At 32.9% G+C, this 14,454-nt stretch overlaps 1 protein-coding gene across 11 annotated transcripts in view; it reads right to left on the reverse strand.

The window, feature by feature from the left end:
• The window catches only part of PCDH15 (protocadherin related 15), a 686,961-nt gene that overhangs the window by 81,505 nt on the left and 591,002 nt on the right, over window positions 1-14,454 (reverse strand). For all 11 annotated transcript variants that reach the window (XM_090279288.1, XM_090279289.1, XM_090279283.1 and 8 more), the window contains one exon: window positions 8,751-8,878. In XM_090279288.1, coding sequence (XP_090135414.1) covers window positions 8,751-8,878 — 128 coding nt within the window. The remainder of the gene's footprint in view (window positions 1-8,750; window positions 8,879-14,454) is intronic.

The following is a 14,454-nucleotide window of genomic DNA, read 5'->3' on the forward strand; positions in this document are numbered from 1 at the left end:
CATAAAATATATTTCCAACTTCAACTGACATAAATCATAAAAACTGTGAGACATACATTGTGCCTTTTATTTCAGAATTAAGTAATCTAGACTCTTTGACCTACAAAATATAGCTCTCAAATATAATGGTTCTCTTAGGGCACTTGACTTTTATTCTTCCCATGCCATTATTTTTCTAAGGCAAATAACATACAAACCATTAGAAACAATTAAAGATGTTAAAGGGCACCTAGTTCTAAAGCAATATTTGCATAATAGGAGACACCTGTGTGCCAGAGTGGTGGTGTGTTACATCCCACAGGGAGTAAAGAGCATATCTGAGCTGGAATCTGAGTGATTTGACTCCCAGACCAGTGATCATCCATGTGAGAGGCATATAGCGTGGTCTCTAAACTAGAGCACCTGGCTGTTAGTCCAGCTTCACTACTGACTAGCTGTACAGGTTATATGTAATTTTTGTGACTCAGTGTTCTCATCTATAAACAGAATGACAATAGTAGCTACCTCATAGGGTTTCTGAGGGGAATGAATTCATTCCTGAGAAGCATTTAGAGTACCTAGCATGTTACAGCTCAGGGAAGGCCACCCCAAAATATGCCAACGTGGCATACTGAATATTTTTAATTAAAATTACTCAAGAAAAAAAAAGAGAGAAAGAGAGAAAGAAAGAGTGCAAAAAGGGCACTCTGATAATCCTCCATGCCCCAGAAAGTAGGAAATAAATCTCCATTGTGAAAGATACCCTCCCTGCACCAGGAAGAAAGAGGCCCATCCTCATCCCCAGAGACAGAGAATTTAGGCTAATTTACTACCCCAAGCACAAACTCTACTTATCCCTCATTAATTAATCACCCAAACCAAAGTGTCTTTTTCCTGTAACATCCTTTCAAATCTATTGTTCCTTTGTCTAAAAGTATAACAGCTTCTTGCTTTGGTCATTTCTTTAAATGCCATATCTATGAAACCTCCTAACATATGTAGGTAATTAAATTTTATGTTCTCCTGTTAATTTATCTCATGCCAATTAAGTCTTAGGCAAGCCAGAAGAACCTAAAAAGAAGGAGAAAAATTTCTTCTTCCCTGGTAGTTTAAACACAAGGTAAGAGTTCGTAATTAGTACTATTTTGGACAGGAGCCAAGCAGGAGACTGGTTTAGTAAGAGATGCAACACTGGAGCAGCATATACTCAACCTTCATGAATGTGCTGGAATTGTTTTCCATCAGATTCACATCAGCAGGCACAGGAGCAAATTATATTGCTCTCTGCATTGTTAATCGTACACATTTCTATACTTTTACCTTGAAGGAAATGTGCTTCGAACTATGACTGTGGCTTCTCTCAACAGCACCATTCTTCTAAAACCTCTTGTCATCATTTCACTTTTTAGAAAAATGTAATAAAAAGAATTGGAGTGAAAACTCTCCATTTTTGATACTTTTACACAATATTATTTTCTCTGAGTCCATAAGTTTAAGTTTAAATCTGGCTTCTTTACTAACCTAAGGATGCAATGTTCATAGTCTTTTTTAATGTTCGGTAGACATCCAGTCAACATTTTACTTCAATTTTTTTTGATACTGAGTTTTTCATATTTGCAACTTGTAGAAGAAGAGAGTAATCCTTACTGTATTAACTTCTGGAAATTATCTTCATAATTCAGAGATTTTAAAAATTAGTCTTGATCATATTTTACATTTCCCTATATTTTCAAGTTATTAGTTGTAGTAATAAATATTGACATGCACTAAAGTAGAAAAGTTGGATAATAAGTTGGAAGGTGTTTCTAAAACCAGATCTGACTTGGTACCTTAACAGAAGGGCTCATAATTTACAGAACATATCTCAATTTGAAAATCAGTTGGTTGCCTTGTTAATTACATCCTAATTTTTCATACAAATTTAATATGTTCTCTTATTTTCTGCCAACATTCTACTTCTGCCAAGTTTCTATTCCTAGCTTTCCTTGGGAAGCAACATAATCTAGAGATTAAAAGAAAGGTCTTGAAAAAGGGTAAATCTAACTTTAAATTCTGCCTTTGATTGCTATGTAATATTTGGAAAAATTACTCAACCTTACAAAGATTCATTTTTGCAAGAATACAATAAAAAATAATTACACCCACCTAGTAAGTAGGTGTTTCATTTACTTGTTTGCTTGTTTGCTTATTTATTTAAGTAAATTCTGTGGGCTATAAGTAAAGTTTTTTCACAGTTCTCAAATAAATAATATTAACAAATAAATGACAGCAAATATTAGTAGTTAGGAATATTCATTGATTAATACTTCTCAAAGGCTGGAGAGGAATAAAAATAGTTAATTGTGAAAGGATTAGCTTAATTTTTCTTATCTTACATAAAAATTATGAGTTATATGACAAATATACACAACTTTTCAATTTAATTTTTATTGGGCAAGTAGTTGCTTTTACAAAGTTCTTTCTATATTCTGGATACTGTTTTTGAATTTAAAAAGTATATATGTTCTAAATATTTGCTTATAGTTACTGCTTGTATTTGAATCACTTACAGCATCTCTGTCATAGTAGTCTGTTATTCTGATGTGACCAAATTTATAAGTCATTTTTCATTAGCATAGGACACTTCAGTTAGTGATATTCAACTAGTGGCCTGGCCCCAAAGAAGGGAGATCAGAATTTTATGGGGAATTCTGACATACACTGCCTGCAGACTGAGAAAGGGTGGCATGGCCCCACAGTGAGTGGCACTGCCAAACTGTTGCAACTGGTACTGACATCATTGATGATAGATGTGTTAGGGAGTAAATGTTAAAGACCACAGTTATATAATCAAGGAATATAAATAGTCTAACAGAGATATTTACTCCTGAATCTGAATGTGAGATTTACATTCAAATTAACATAAGAGGAATGGATGCCAGTGAAGAATAACAACTTTGGGGAATAAAAATACCTTTGGTAGTTTTCTTTAACTGTGCTAAAATATACTTCACATAAAATTTAACATATTGGCCATTGTAAGTGCACAATTCAATTACATTAAGCACACTCGCACTGTGCTGCAACCATCACGCCCTTATGTATAAAACTGTGCATCTTCTCAAATTGAAATATTGTACCCATTAAACAGTAATTCCTCAATCTGCCCTTTCCATGGTCCATGACAACAACGATTCTATTTTTTGTCTCTGAATTCAACTATCCTAGGAACCTCATACAAATGGGATCATATAATATTTGTCCTTCTGTGTCTGGCTTATTTCACTTAGCAAAATGTCTTCAAGATTTATCCATGGTGTAGCATATGAAAAATTTCATTTTTTTAAAGACTAAATAAAATTATATTGTTTTGTTCATCCTTTCATCTGTTAATAGACATATGAGTTGGTTCCACCTTTAGCTACCATGAATAATACTTCTATGAACATTGATGCATGAATACCTGTTTGAGTCCCTGTTTCCAATTCTTTTGGGGATATATATATATATATATATATATATATATATATATGCATATATATGTGTATAAATGTATGTGTGTGTGTGTGTGTATATATATATATATGGATATACTTATAACTGATATTAATTCTTCTATTAAAGACTGAGGAGAAATATTACCATTTAATTTTCTTCTCCCCCTTCCTGTATTTAAAATGACTGATTTATTGTGACCAGAGAAAATCAGTTTGGTGGACCAAATTGTGAAAGAGATATCAAAATTAAACCATCATAAATATAGTGAATATTCCTAAATTAATCCTTGTGTTCTGTGTCCTTTTGACACCAGCCAAGAATTATTTTAACATGATGTGAATATTCAAATTTTTGAGCCAGAAACCAAATCTCTACAGGTCTTTATAAATAAAGGTCCTGTTTATTTACTTTTTGGGGGGGATGTCTAGTTTACAATATCATTAACTCTTAGGGCAGAGGGATAGTCTGTTTTGTTTGCCTCTGTATTCTCAGCATACACTAGGAACACTATATATTTTCTAAAATGAACTTTCAAGTCTCTAAGCATATTAGATGTGCCACCTTAGAGCATATGTGAAGAACTTTCTTTTATTATTGCTTGTAATAGATAATTTATTTCAATGATACTCATTGTGTTGCTTTTTTCTAATATGCTTTTAATAATGCTCTTAATCCACTATATATTTTTAAGCTAATAAGAATAGTTTTATTCATTGATATTTCAGTTTCATATTTCTTTGTCAATTCTGTAATATGTTTTTTCTTCCCATTTCCTACATATAACACAATTTTTAAAATTTAAAATGTATCATTATGCATTTCATGAGAAACTTAAAATTTAACATATATGTGTATAGATATATAAAATGATGAAATATTATATTACTCCAACATTATATAGTAAGCATTATAAAAGCCTTTTTCATAGTCCTGGGTTGTTTCTCCATTTTTAAATCATCTTTCCATTAAGTGACAGAGCTTGGCTGGCCCTGATTCAGTGCTTAATTCACTTTCATTCCGATTAAATTGGGAAAGGGGAAAAATCAGAGGCTTCAAGGCTAAATGCAGCACATGAAAATGTTCACCAGTTAAATATTTGTAGTAAGTTGATCATCACCTCTAAAGGTACCTGTCTCTTACCACTGTTTCACAAACACACTGCAATTTGTTTCTTGCATATTTGGCTCATTGTGTTTCCTCTGCTTAAATTATCCTCCTTATTTAATATGCATTGCAGAAATCCAACTACCCTTCAGTGCCTTGCCAATTCTTTACCCTCTAGGAAATCTTTTATATTCTTTCAACAATTACATTGTCTCCTGACTTTGAATCCACAGGGCAATTTGTACTTTCCCAATTGAATTATTATAATAGCATATACTTACATCAATACATTGCTAAACTTTTTAAAAAATCTCTCTCTCCTCCAACTTACATAGAATTTTAAGTTGCATGAAATTGGTTACTTAGAAAACACTTCTTTCCCTAGACCAAGGAGCCTACTGATGAATTGAAGGGAAGAATGTCCTGAAGAATTCTCAGTACTTCTAGAAAAATAAATCAATCTCATCCTGTTGTTCACTCTAAGACATCTCTCACAACCCAGATATTTCTCTCTATGTAGCTCTTTACACATCCTCATATGACTCAGTTTCCCACCTCACCTTTACCTCTACCAACAAACTTTCCCTATGATCCCCTGGGATTCATAGACCATCATCATCAATATCCCATAAATATATAACCCCCTTTCAAAATACTGCAATTGCTTTTTCCCACCTGGCACCTCTTCCCTATACAAGACTGTTTTCTGCAGCTGTTTCAAACAGTGGTTCCCTAGGGATAGATGGATGGCAGGTATCTTTCTGTCTCTGAATTGCTGCTGCTAGAATATTATTCCATCTCCTTTGCCACCTTCTACCAATTACTCTGAAGTAATTGCCATCATCAAATTATATCACCCCCTAAATTCTCTTGCTACAGCTGTCTACAGACCTCTTTAATGATCCCCCTTATTAATGGGATGTTTTATAGCATTTGGTCTATTGGTATTTTCTCCACTACAATATATTCTTTGTTTTTTTGGATATAGTTTTATATTATCTTTTTATAATTAAAAATATTTTATTGTTTATGCTATTTACAGTTGTCCCAATTTTTCCCCCTTCCTAATGTCCTAAGTGGTCATGTAAAAACCCACAGGGGCAGTCTATTCACAGGAGTATGTGGCAGTAGATCAATCCCTTTTTTAAACAAATTTGTTCTTTACATGGTGCATGGATTCTGCATTTTCCTAGCATTCCTGCTACCTAATGGCAGTGTATTCTCAGTATCCATTGATGGATCTCTTTCTGATTTCTAAGTGTTGAATACCCAGGACAAGTCTTTGGATTTTTTTTTTTTTTGTCTACACCCATTTTCTAGTTGAGTTCATCCTAGCCAATGATTTCTTTCTGAATTTAGGTCAGCACCTCCAATCGTCTTCTTGAGAACTATGCTTGCATATTAAGAAAACCTCACCAACATAAAATTTCTAAAAATAATCTCTTGATGTCTGCCACCCTAATCATGAAGGAGGGATGGGGACATGATCAGAACAAAAACCTCAGTTGTTTGTTATTTTTTCTAATGTCCCATATATAATCCATAATCAAATCCTTTTTGCTATCTTTTGACTACCTTTTATCTTTTATGCCTAAAACCATGGTTCAAGCCACTATCAAATCTTGCCTGGAAATGATGCATTAGGTCCTGTTACTACTTTTGTCTGATAACACTGATACTTGTCCCCACTCCCAACCTTGCACAACATGTAAAATACTTCTTTTATATAGGATTATATTATTCATGTGGATAAAACCATTCCATGTTTTTTCTTTCTAAAACCTCTAAAGTGTTAGAATTGGGACTTACAGCTAAGATTGCCCTACTCAGCAAAGATATCATTTAGAATTGAAGGTAGATAAAGAGCTCCCAGCCAAAAAACAAAAAACTAAAGGAATTCATCACCAAACCATTATTATATGAAATATTAAAATGACTTATTTAAGAAAAAGAAGATCAAAACTATGAAGAGTAAAATGGCAAAAATATATATATCTATCAATAATTGAATCTAAAAAACAAAGTAGGCAAACAAGAACAGAGACAGAATCATGGATACAGAGAGTGTTTTGATGGTTGCCAGATGGGAAGGGCAATGTAAGGGAATAGGTGAAGAGGTGAGGGGATTAAGAAGTACAAATAGGTATTTACAGAATAGCCATGGGGATGTAAAGTACAGTATAGGAAATGGAGTAGCCAAAGAACTTATACACATGACCAATGGACATGAAAAATGGCGGGGGGATTGCCTGAGGGAGTTGGGGTGCTGGGTGGAGGTGGGCAAAGGGGAAAATTGGGGCAACAGCAATAGCATAATCAATGAAATATAATTAAAGAAACAAAGCCTCTTGAGTAAATTCTCTATTGTAGTTCTGGACTAGATTTTCAATCTCATCCCTAACCAGTCATTTTCAGTCACATTGACCTCTAAGATCCCTCTAGTTTCAGGGAATTTAAGTTGGAATGCCCACAATGCTCCTTATCTAGGCATCCACATGTCTTTCTCTTGACCACATGAATTTTTCTTAAATAGCTACTGATTTTCTTGATACACTGTTTTTTTTTCCACTAGTTTTTATTAGTAGTGTGGCAATATTTTGTTTAATTGTTTTTGAATTGTTCTATGCCCAACTTCTGGAACAGTGCGCACATTAAGTACTCAAAAAAATTTACTGATTAAGTGAATGAACAGAATCAATTAATAGTTAATGGGACTAAAATATAAAATAAGATGAAAGTCATCTCCAAAGGACCACTACTCACAAATCATAATGCAAGTTGTATATATATATATATATATAATGTGATAGACTTAAATTTGTGGACCACTTTTAGTTAGAACTGGTGATTCAGATTAGGAGTTAGTATTTGGCACTGTGAAAAGGCTATTTTTGCAAGCACAATACACAAGCTTCATATGCTTGATTGATTTTTCTCTTTCTTATGGGTGTTTAAGGTGATAAAACTACATGTAAAAGAATCTCTAGTTATGGTCCTTCTGGTAATAAGGAAAGAAAGGCAACTGTTCATTTGTAAAACTATGGTAATCAACACCTGGATTTGCTCAGGGAAATTTTGATTTAATGTTTGTATGTTAATAGCTATTGTTTTAACAATAGACTTATTAAGAACTTCCAGAAAAACAACTGAAATGGAGAATCTAAAATGTTCTAGCTTTTAACCATTTTCCCCAATGCAAGGTAATATTTATAAATTTATTTCTTAGTAATAAAAGTATTGTGATTTCATGCACTGCCAACCATAAAATATATCTTCCATTGTTGATAATAAAGAAAAAAAAACAGAAAGTAATCAATTTTAGTCTTAGACATTGTATTTTTAAAATTCTAATTTAGCAGTTTGTTCTGACATATTCAAGTCTTTTTAAGCATTTAGTAAAGTACTGAAATTAGTGGTGTTGCTTTACATTTATATAACTAACATTGTAAGTTTTAAAAATTATTGCAGAAAACACCGTATTTTTTGCTTCACAAGACACACTTTTTTTCCCCCCAAAAGTGGGGGCAAATGTAGTGCCTCTTATGGAGTGAATATTGCATCACAGACCATGATGTGTATTACCTGACCTGGGGTTCCCAGAAAACTAGAAGAGTACTTGAAACTTAAAGTCTCTCCTCATTTGTTAATGAGAGTGATGATGGTTCTTAATACTGCTGTAGACTGCTGTTCACTTTACATGGTTGAAATATTAGTCTGTTATATTTTATTAAATATTTTAGTACGCCATTTTGTTCAGATTTTTTTTTCTTGTTTTCCTCTAAAACTAGGTGCATCTTATGATCAGGTGTGTCTTATGGAGAAAAAAATATGGTAAATTCAGAATTGATTACATTTTTTCTTCTATTAGAAAATGACAATTAAAAATTCTATGAGGAAAACATATATTTTAATCTCTTATTCCATGTAAAATATCATAAATAATGTGTTTCTTGTTTTGGTAAAAATAAAATACAAAAGTTTGCTTAGTATTCATCTTATAATTAATCTGCATTTAGTTTGACTAATTAAACTCATATATCTCCAAGTTTCAAACTTTGTCTAAACAGGAATAAGTAGTTAATGAAAACTACATCTTTTTAGTTTATCTGCAAAACTGGTTATAATTTATCTAAAACATTTAAGCTTTTTGTTTTTACTTTAGTGCTATGTCTTGATAAATTTTATCATACCTTAACTGTGAGCACAGAAGAAAACATTCTGGCATCTTCAGATACACCTCCAATGTAGGATTTTTTCTGAAACACCGGTGGATGATCATTTTCATCCTGAATCTCGATATATACCTTAGCTGTATTGCCTGGAGGATAAGAAATAATACATTTTTATTAGTGGTTATTAATTGGTAAAAATGCACTGGGATAAATACTTATTGTAATTTATTTTTTTCTCTGAATCAATGAAAATAACTTAAATCAAAAAGATGATTCTAAATGACATGCCTAATACCACAAAATCCAAAGAGGACATATAATGATGCTTTTGACATAATGTTAAGTTGTTGCTATTTCTTTTAATTGGCATGTCCTATTAATTCATATTATTTGATAATAGGCACTAAAGTATTGCATTCTGCTAATTTTAATTAAACAACTGTTCATGTTTATAAACATTTCACACACATTACCTATTATAGAAAAATTACACAATATATAAACATTTTATGAAGTAATAAAAAACTGCCATAAACTTATATATAATTCTTAAGTATAAAACCAGCAATGATATTCCCTTAGCTTAAAATGTACTATAATATTTGTACTTAAGATTAAAAGTAAGCAATGTTTGAATGAGGTGTTTATTTCTGCAAAGGGAAAAGAAGTTGTATCATGTATTAGAGGCTATTTGCTATTCATTACAAAAAATGCATTGGTGAGATAATTGCTATATTATTCATAAATACCAAGTTTTTAAATTTAAACAATAGTAAATGTTTCATAAAGAATATATTTCATCATCAAATATTAGTCTTCACCCCTCAATCATCACACCTTTAATGAGAAATATATCATTTATCACTAATTCAAGAATGGCCCTTTACCAGATAAAATGAGGAATAAGAGGTTAATCATTTTGCAAAAAGTAGATTCAAACTACATAAGCATTGTGATGTATTACTTAAGTGAACTCTCTTGCATTTCAATTAGGATCATATATATGACAACTGATATACAAACTATTTACTCTGGACATTCTAATTTTGCTGCTTTATCATATCCCCAACTATGACTAATTAACACCAACCTATGAGCACAGTGGGTACATCATGGGTGTACAATATATCTATGTTGATTAAATAAATTAATGAGCAACCTGAATTATCTTAGTGAGAACTTAAAACAGGCTGCTTATTGCTTGCCCTGAGATCAGAGAGACAAGAGAGTTAGTTCCAAGGTTGTACCCCATATCCTGCTGCTACTCATTTAGCTTCTCTCTTATTAGCCTCTTTCCCATCATTCTTGAACTGGAAGAGCTAAAATTGAAAGAAAAAATGTGCTGGGTCAACAGAGAACAGAGCTAATGGCAGATTATGCTTCTCTATCCTACAGTGCCAGGGCTCCGAATTGAACCCTGGTGAGCTACCAAGAATCAGAGTTCATCCAAATGAAACCCAATTTCATCTTAGCAGACCATTTTTATTTCTGAAATCAAGGGGCTCAGAGCTCTAAATGTAATCTTTTTAAAGAAAAGTAATCCTAAATTATATTACCTTTCCAATAATTCTATTCATGGTCTTAGTAAATGACCACATTGGTTATGATCCCTATTTGCAGCACTGAAAAAGTAAAGCTTGATTTTCAACTTACTATCAAAGAATAGATTTATGCTCTGAAACCTGTCTACTTTTCTTCTGGTGCTTTAGAAAATGATAACAGAAGTTTAGGCCACTAGGAAAAATTTGTGCTTCTGAAAATATTTTAAAAAGTGATTATTTCCTTAGGTATTAGAAAATCTAATGTAAGAGCAGGTGTTGTAATTTATAGCAACACTTACAAGCTATATAAAATATTATATTTATACATTTTATAAACTCCAGAGAGATTGCAATAAAATAACTATTTATATATCATTTTAGCAGTTACTAAAAATCCCTAAAATTAATACCCTATTGAAACACCTAGATAAACATCTATTTATACAATTGATAGTCAATGAGTATAAGTTTCCTATAAAATAATTTACTCAACTTTAACAATCCAATTAAAGATTTTCAAGGTTTTCACTTATAATATACTCACTTCACAAACAATATTATTACAATATAAGCCATCATGCTCCGATATCAATTGTGTTTAAGCACATATTTGTTATGAGTGATACAGAACTTAACCATATTTAATTTAGCACTTTAAATAAGCCATGAAATAAAAATTATGAGAGTATTTCCATGCCATAAATTACTGTATATTAGGAGAACAAGCATGATTATGAATGATCATGTACATATTCAAATATCTTTCTAAATTCTTTTTAAAATTTTTACCTGCCAAGTTTGAGCATTTAAAACTTTATATGCATTATAATATTAATAATAAAAATGTACATATACTTAACTTATCTACTTATTTCATTTTTTAAATTGATGGCTCTTCTTGCCTCTAACTTCAATATGATTATGTGTTTTCCTCTTGATTTTTTTACGTTTTTGCCTAAATAATTAATTTCTATGATTAAAATGTATTGGTATTGAATCACAAATCTATGTTGCTGAACTGCATAATTTCTAACTCATCTGGCAGAGGAAGAAATGGAAATAAAATACTATAAATATTTTATATATACTCAGTACATAATGCTATTGGATTCCATGTAAGTCTCATCCTGGTTTGTTTTTATACCAAATAAGTTTATACTGTTCACTGCTGACCTGATGTATTTTATGTCTGAGTTTTGTGTGGTCACAATTTTTTTTGAAAATAGAAAATAATAGCACCAAAATGTGGTTAATAATATCAATAATGTTTTCTTATATCTGTCAAACTACTTAAAAATACTTTTTATTTTTATCATGACTGAGTCCAAATTCAAGACCATCAACATATATACATTATTATTTTAATAGTTCCTTATTTTTTTAAGTTGAAGAATTTAAATAGATGCATCTTCATATGTTCTTTAATGTTTAACTGAAATTCAATATTGGAATGTAACAGTTATCGAAGTGTACGTGGCAAGTGTTGTTCCATGATATACAGAGAATCCAGTTCCATGCAATACAACTATTATTATAACTATTCTTATTCTTATTTTTACAGAAGAACAGAGCAGGAAACAGAGAGGTTCAGTTATTTCCCAATGTGTCCTCTAGTACATGGCAGTTGGTGAGATCTGAGCTCATTATTTGATGACATAATCCAACCACTTACATTTGCTTACTATTGTCTCTGCCTCTTTTAGGACAAAGGCAAATTTATGTACCTAACATGGGTACAAAGAAGTTTTCAATTTATCTGCAGGTAACACTTTAAAGGTTAAAATCATAAACACCTTGATTTTCTTTAATTGTTCATAAGGGGTCTATTTGCTTTGCAGTTACCACCATCTCAAAGATGCCTTCCCTGGTGCCTCCCATCCCAGTCATTTCAATCCCACTAATGTTTTTATTTTCTGTACAATTCTTACCACTGAAATTACTTCAGCTGAATATTTATCTGACTCTTCATTTAGGTATTTGATAGCCTATTCTACATCATGTTGAATAAATAAATGAATACATTAACTAATTAATATGTTTTAACATTTTCCTTTGTTACTGATGATTTCAGCCTATTCATCCACTTTAAGGTAATAAATTTTATGAATTTCCAATTCACTGTGTGAATTTTCCTTGAATTCACATATATCTACTTTAATAAATAACCCTGGCTGGTTTGGCTCAGTGGATTGAGCATCGGCCTGCGAGCTAAGTGTCGCTGGTTCGATCTTCCAGTCAGGGTACATCAGAGAAGGAAAACTCTGACTCCAAAAAACCTCCGCTGCCTTGTGGCATACCTCTTCAGGGGAAAGGCTAAGGGAGTAAACCCCGACAGAAAATCCGGAGCCGGAGTCCCTAAGGCGGTTTGACGTTGTAGTCAACACCGGCAACTCCTGCGGCGCACCTGAAGCCAAGCTGTATTGACTCCGTCTTTCCCTTGGATCCTTCAGCTGTGAAGAGAGGGGGGGTCTGCTGCATGGGCAACAGCAGACCCTCCATATCACCCTGCCCAGGCTCTGTAGCTTCAGCTTCACTGGAGAGGATACTCCAGCGTCATCGCAAGATGTCGATTCAACATGGGAGGAGACAGATACCGTGTCACTCCCGAGTTGGACTGCACAGCCATTCTCGGCGGTGCAGATAGACTCTTAAGAAGCTACACCATCGTCTCTCGAGACGGACGGCTGCCGACGACTGACCGACGACGACTTTAATAAATGTCTTCCAGCAGATAGGTGTCAGATTTGGACACAAAATAAAAGAATATCTTAAAGATATAGTACCTAAGGTAATACATTTTATGAATTTATAATTCACTGTGTTAATTTTCCTTGAATTCACCTTTATCTAGTTTAACAAATGTCCTCTAGCTGACAGATGTCAGAAGAGGGGGGCAGCATGGATGGACCCAGAGGCCTTTATACTACACAAAATAAGCCAGATGAAGAAAGACAAATACTGTATTATCTTATTTATATGTGGAATATTAAGAAGTAGAACTCATAGAAACAGAGTAGAAGGTGGTTGCCACATGCTGGGAGTGTGGGAAATGGGGAGATGCTGCTCAAAGGTACAAACTTTCAGTTATAAGATGCATAAGTTCTGAGTGTCTAAGGTATACCATGGTAAATATAGTTAATAATACTGCATTGTGTACCTGAAATCACCTAAGAAAAGAAACCTTAAATGCTCTTATCACATGCACACACACACTCACACACTAATGGTAACTATGTGAGTTCACGGATATGTTAATGAATTTCATTGTGGTAATTATTTCACAATATATGCATATATCAAATAACCATATTGTACATCTAAAATATATTAACTTTATTTGTCAAGTTTACCCTATAAAATTGAGTAAAAATTGCGGTGTGACCAATCAACAATGTAAAATAAATGCTGGCTTATCCCCTCATAGTATAATCACTAGAATAGCATTCCCTTAGATACTCTGTTTCATTAATATAAAATGTGCACAACACAGAAGATTTCCTCGGCTCAAACACTTTCAGTAAGTATGTGAAGACTGAGAACTGGGTCATTATCTTTTGCCAAATTTGGGTTTTAATTATTTCAAAAGCAGGAACTTGAAAGCAACTCTGACTTAAATTCCATGAAGGGAATCAACATTTTTTTTTATCTCCTTGAGTATTTGCAGGTTCTTTTTTTGTCAGTATCACATCCTTTTTTAAGGTAGCTATGAAGCACGTAACAAAAAGACTCAGGGAGAAAAGAAAAACGATGTCTGTGAAATGCATAAGACAAAATTGAGGGAGGAACGCCACAAGATCCCATGTCCTGACAGTCTCCCATCTGGTTTGGTGAGACACTGCCAATTCCCTAAGGGAAGTCACGGAAAATGAAGGAAAATAGAGGTTGCATGGAAGATTTATTTAGCACGTGTTTTGATTAAAAAGCACTGTAATATTTTTATGCACGTTAGGCAAAGTGCCCCAGTTCCCTTCCTTTGTTGACATTCATTTTCTTTAATTTTGTGAGAGAACCTTTTCTTTGGACAACAACATTGGCCCCAGTGAGCCAAAAAGTCCCAGAAGTGAACCTTGACGTGAGGCGATATAAAATACCTTCTTGGGATTTATTAGTTTAAAGAAAGATAAAATAGAACTGCTGCGTTGTACAGCTGGGAAAATGAAGTACCAGTGAGAACTGACTGA

This window comes from Furipterus horrens, unplaced genomic scaffold (assembly GCF_987537825.1).
Source record: "Furipterus horrens unplaced genomic scaffold, mFurHor1.1.pri manual_scaffold_5, whole genome shotgun sequence".
Lineage (NCBI taxonomy): Eukaryota > Metazoa > Chordata > Mammalia > Chiroptera > Furipteridae > Furipterus > Furipterus horrens.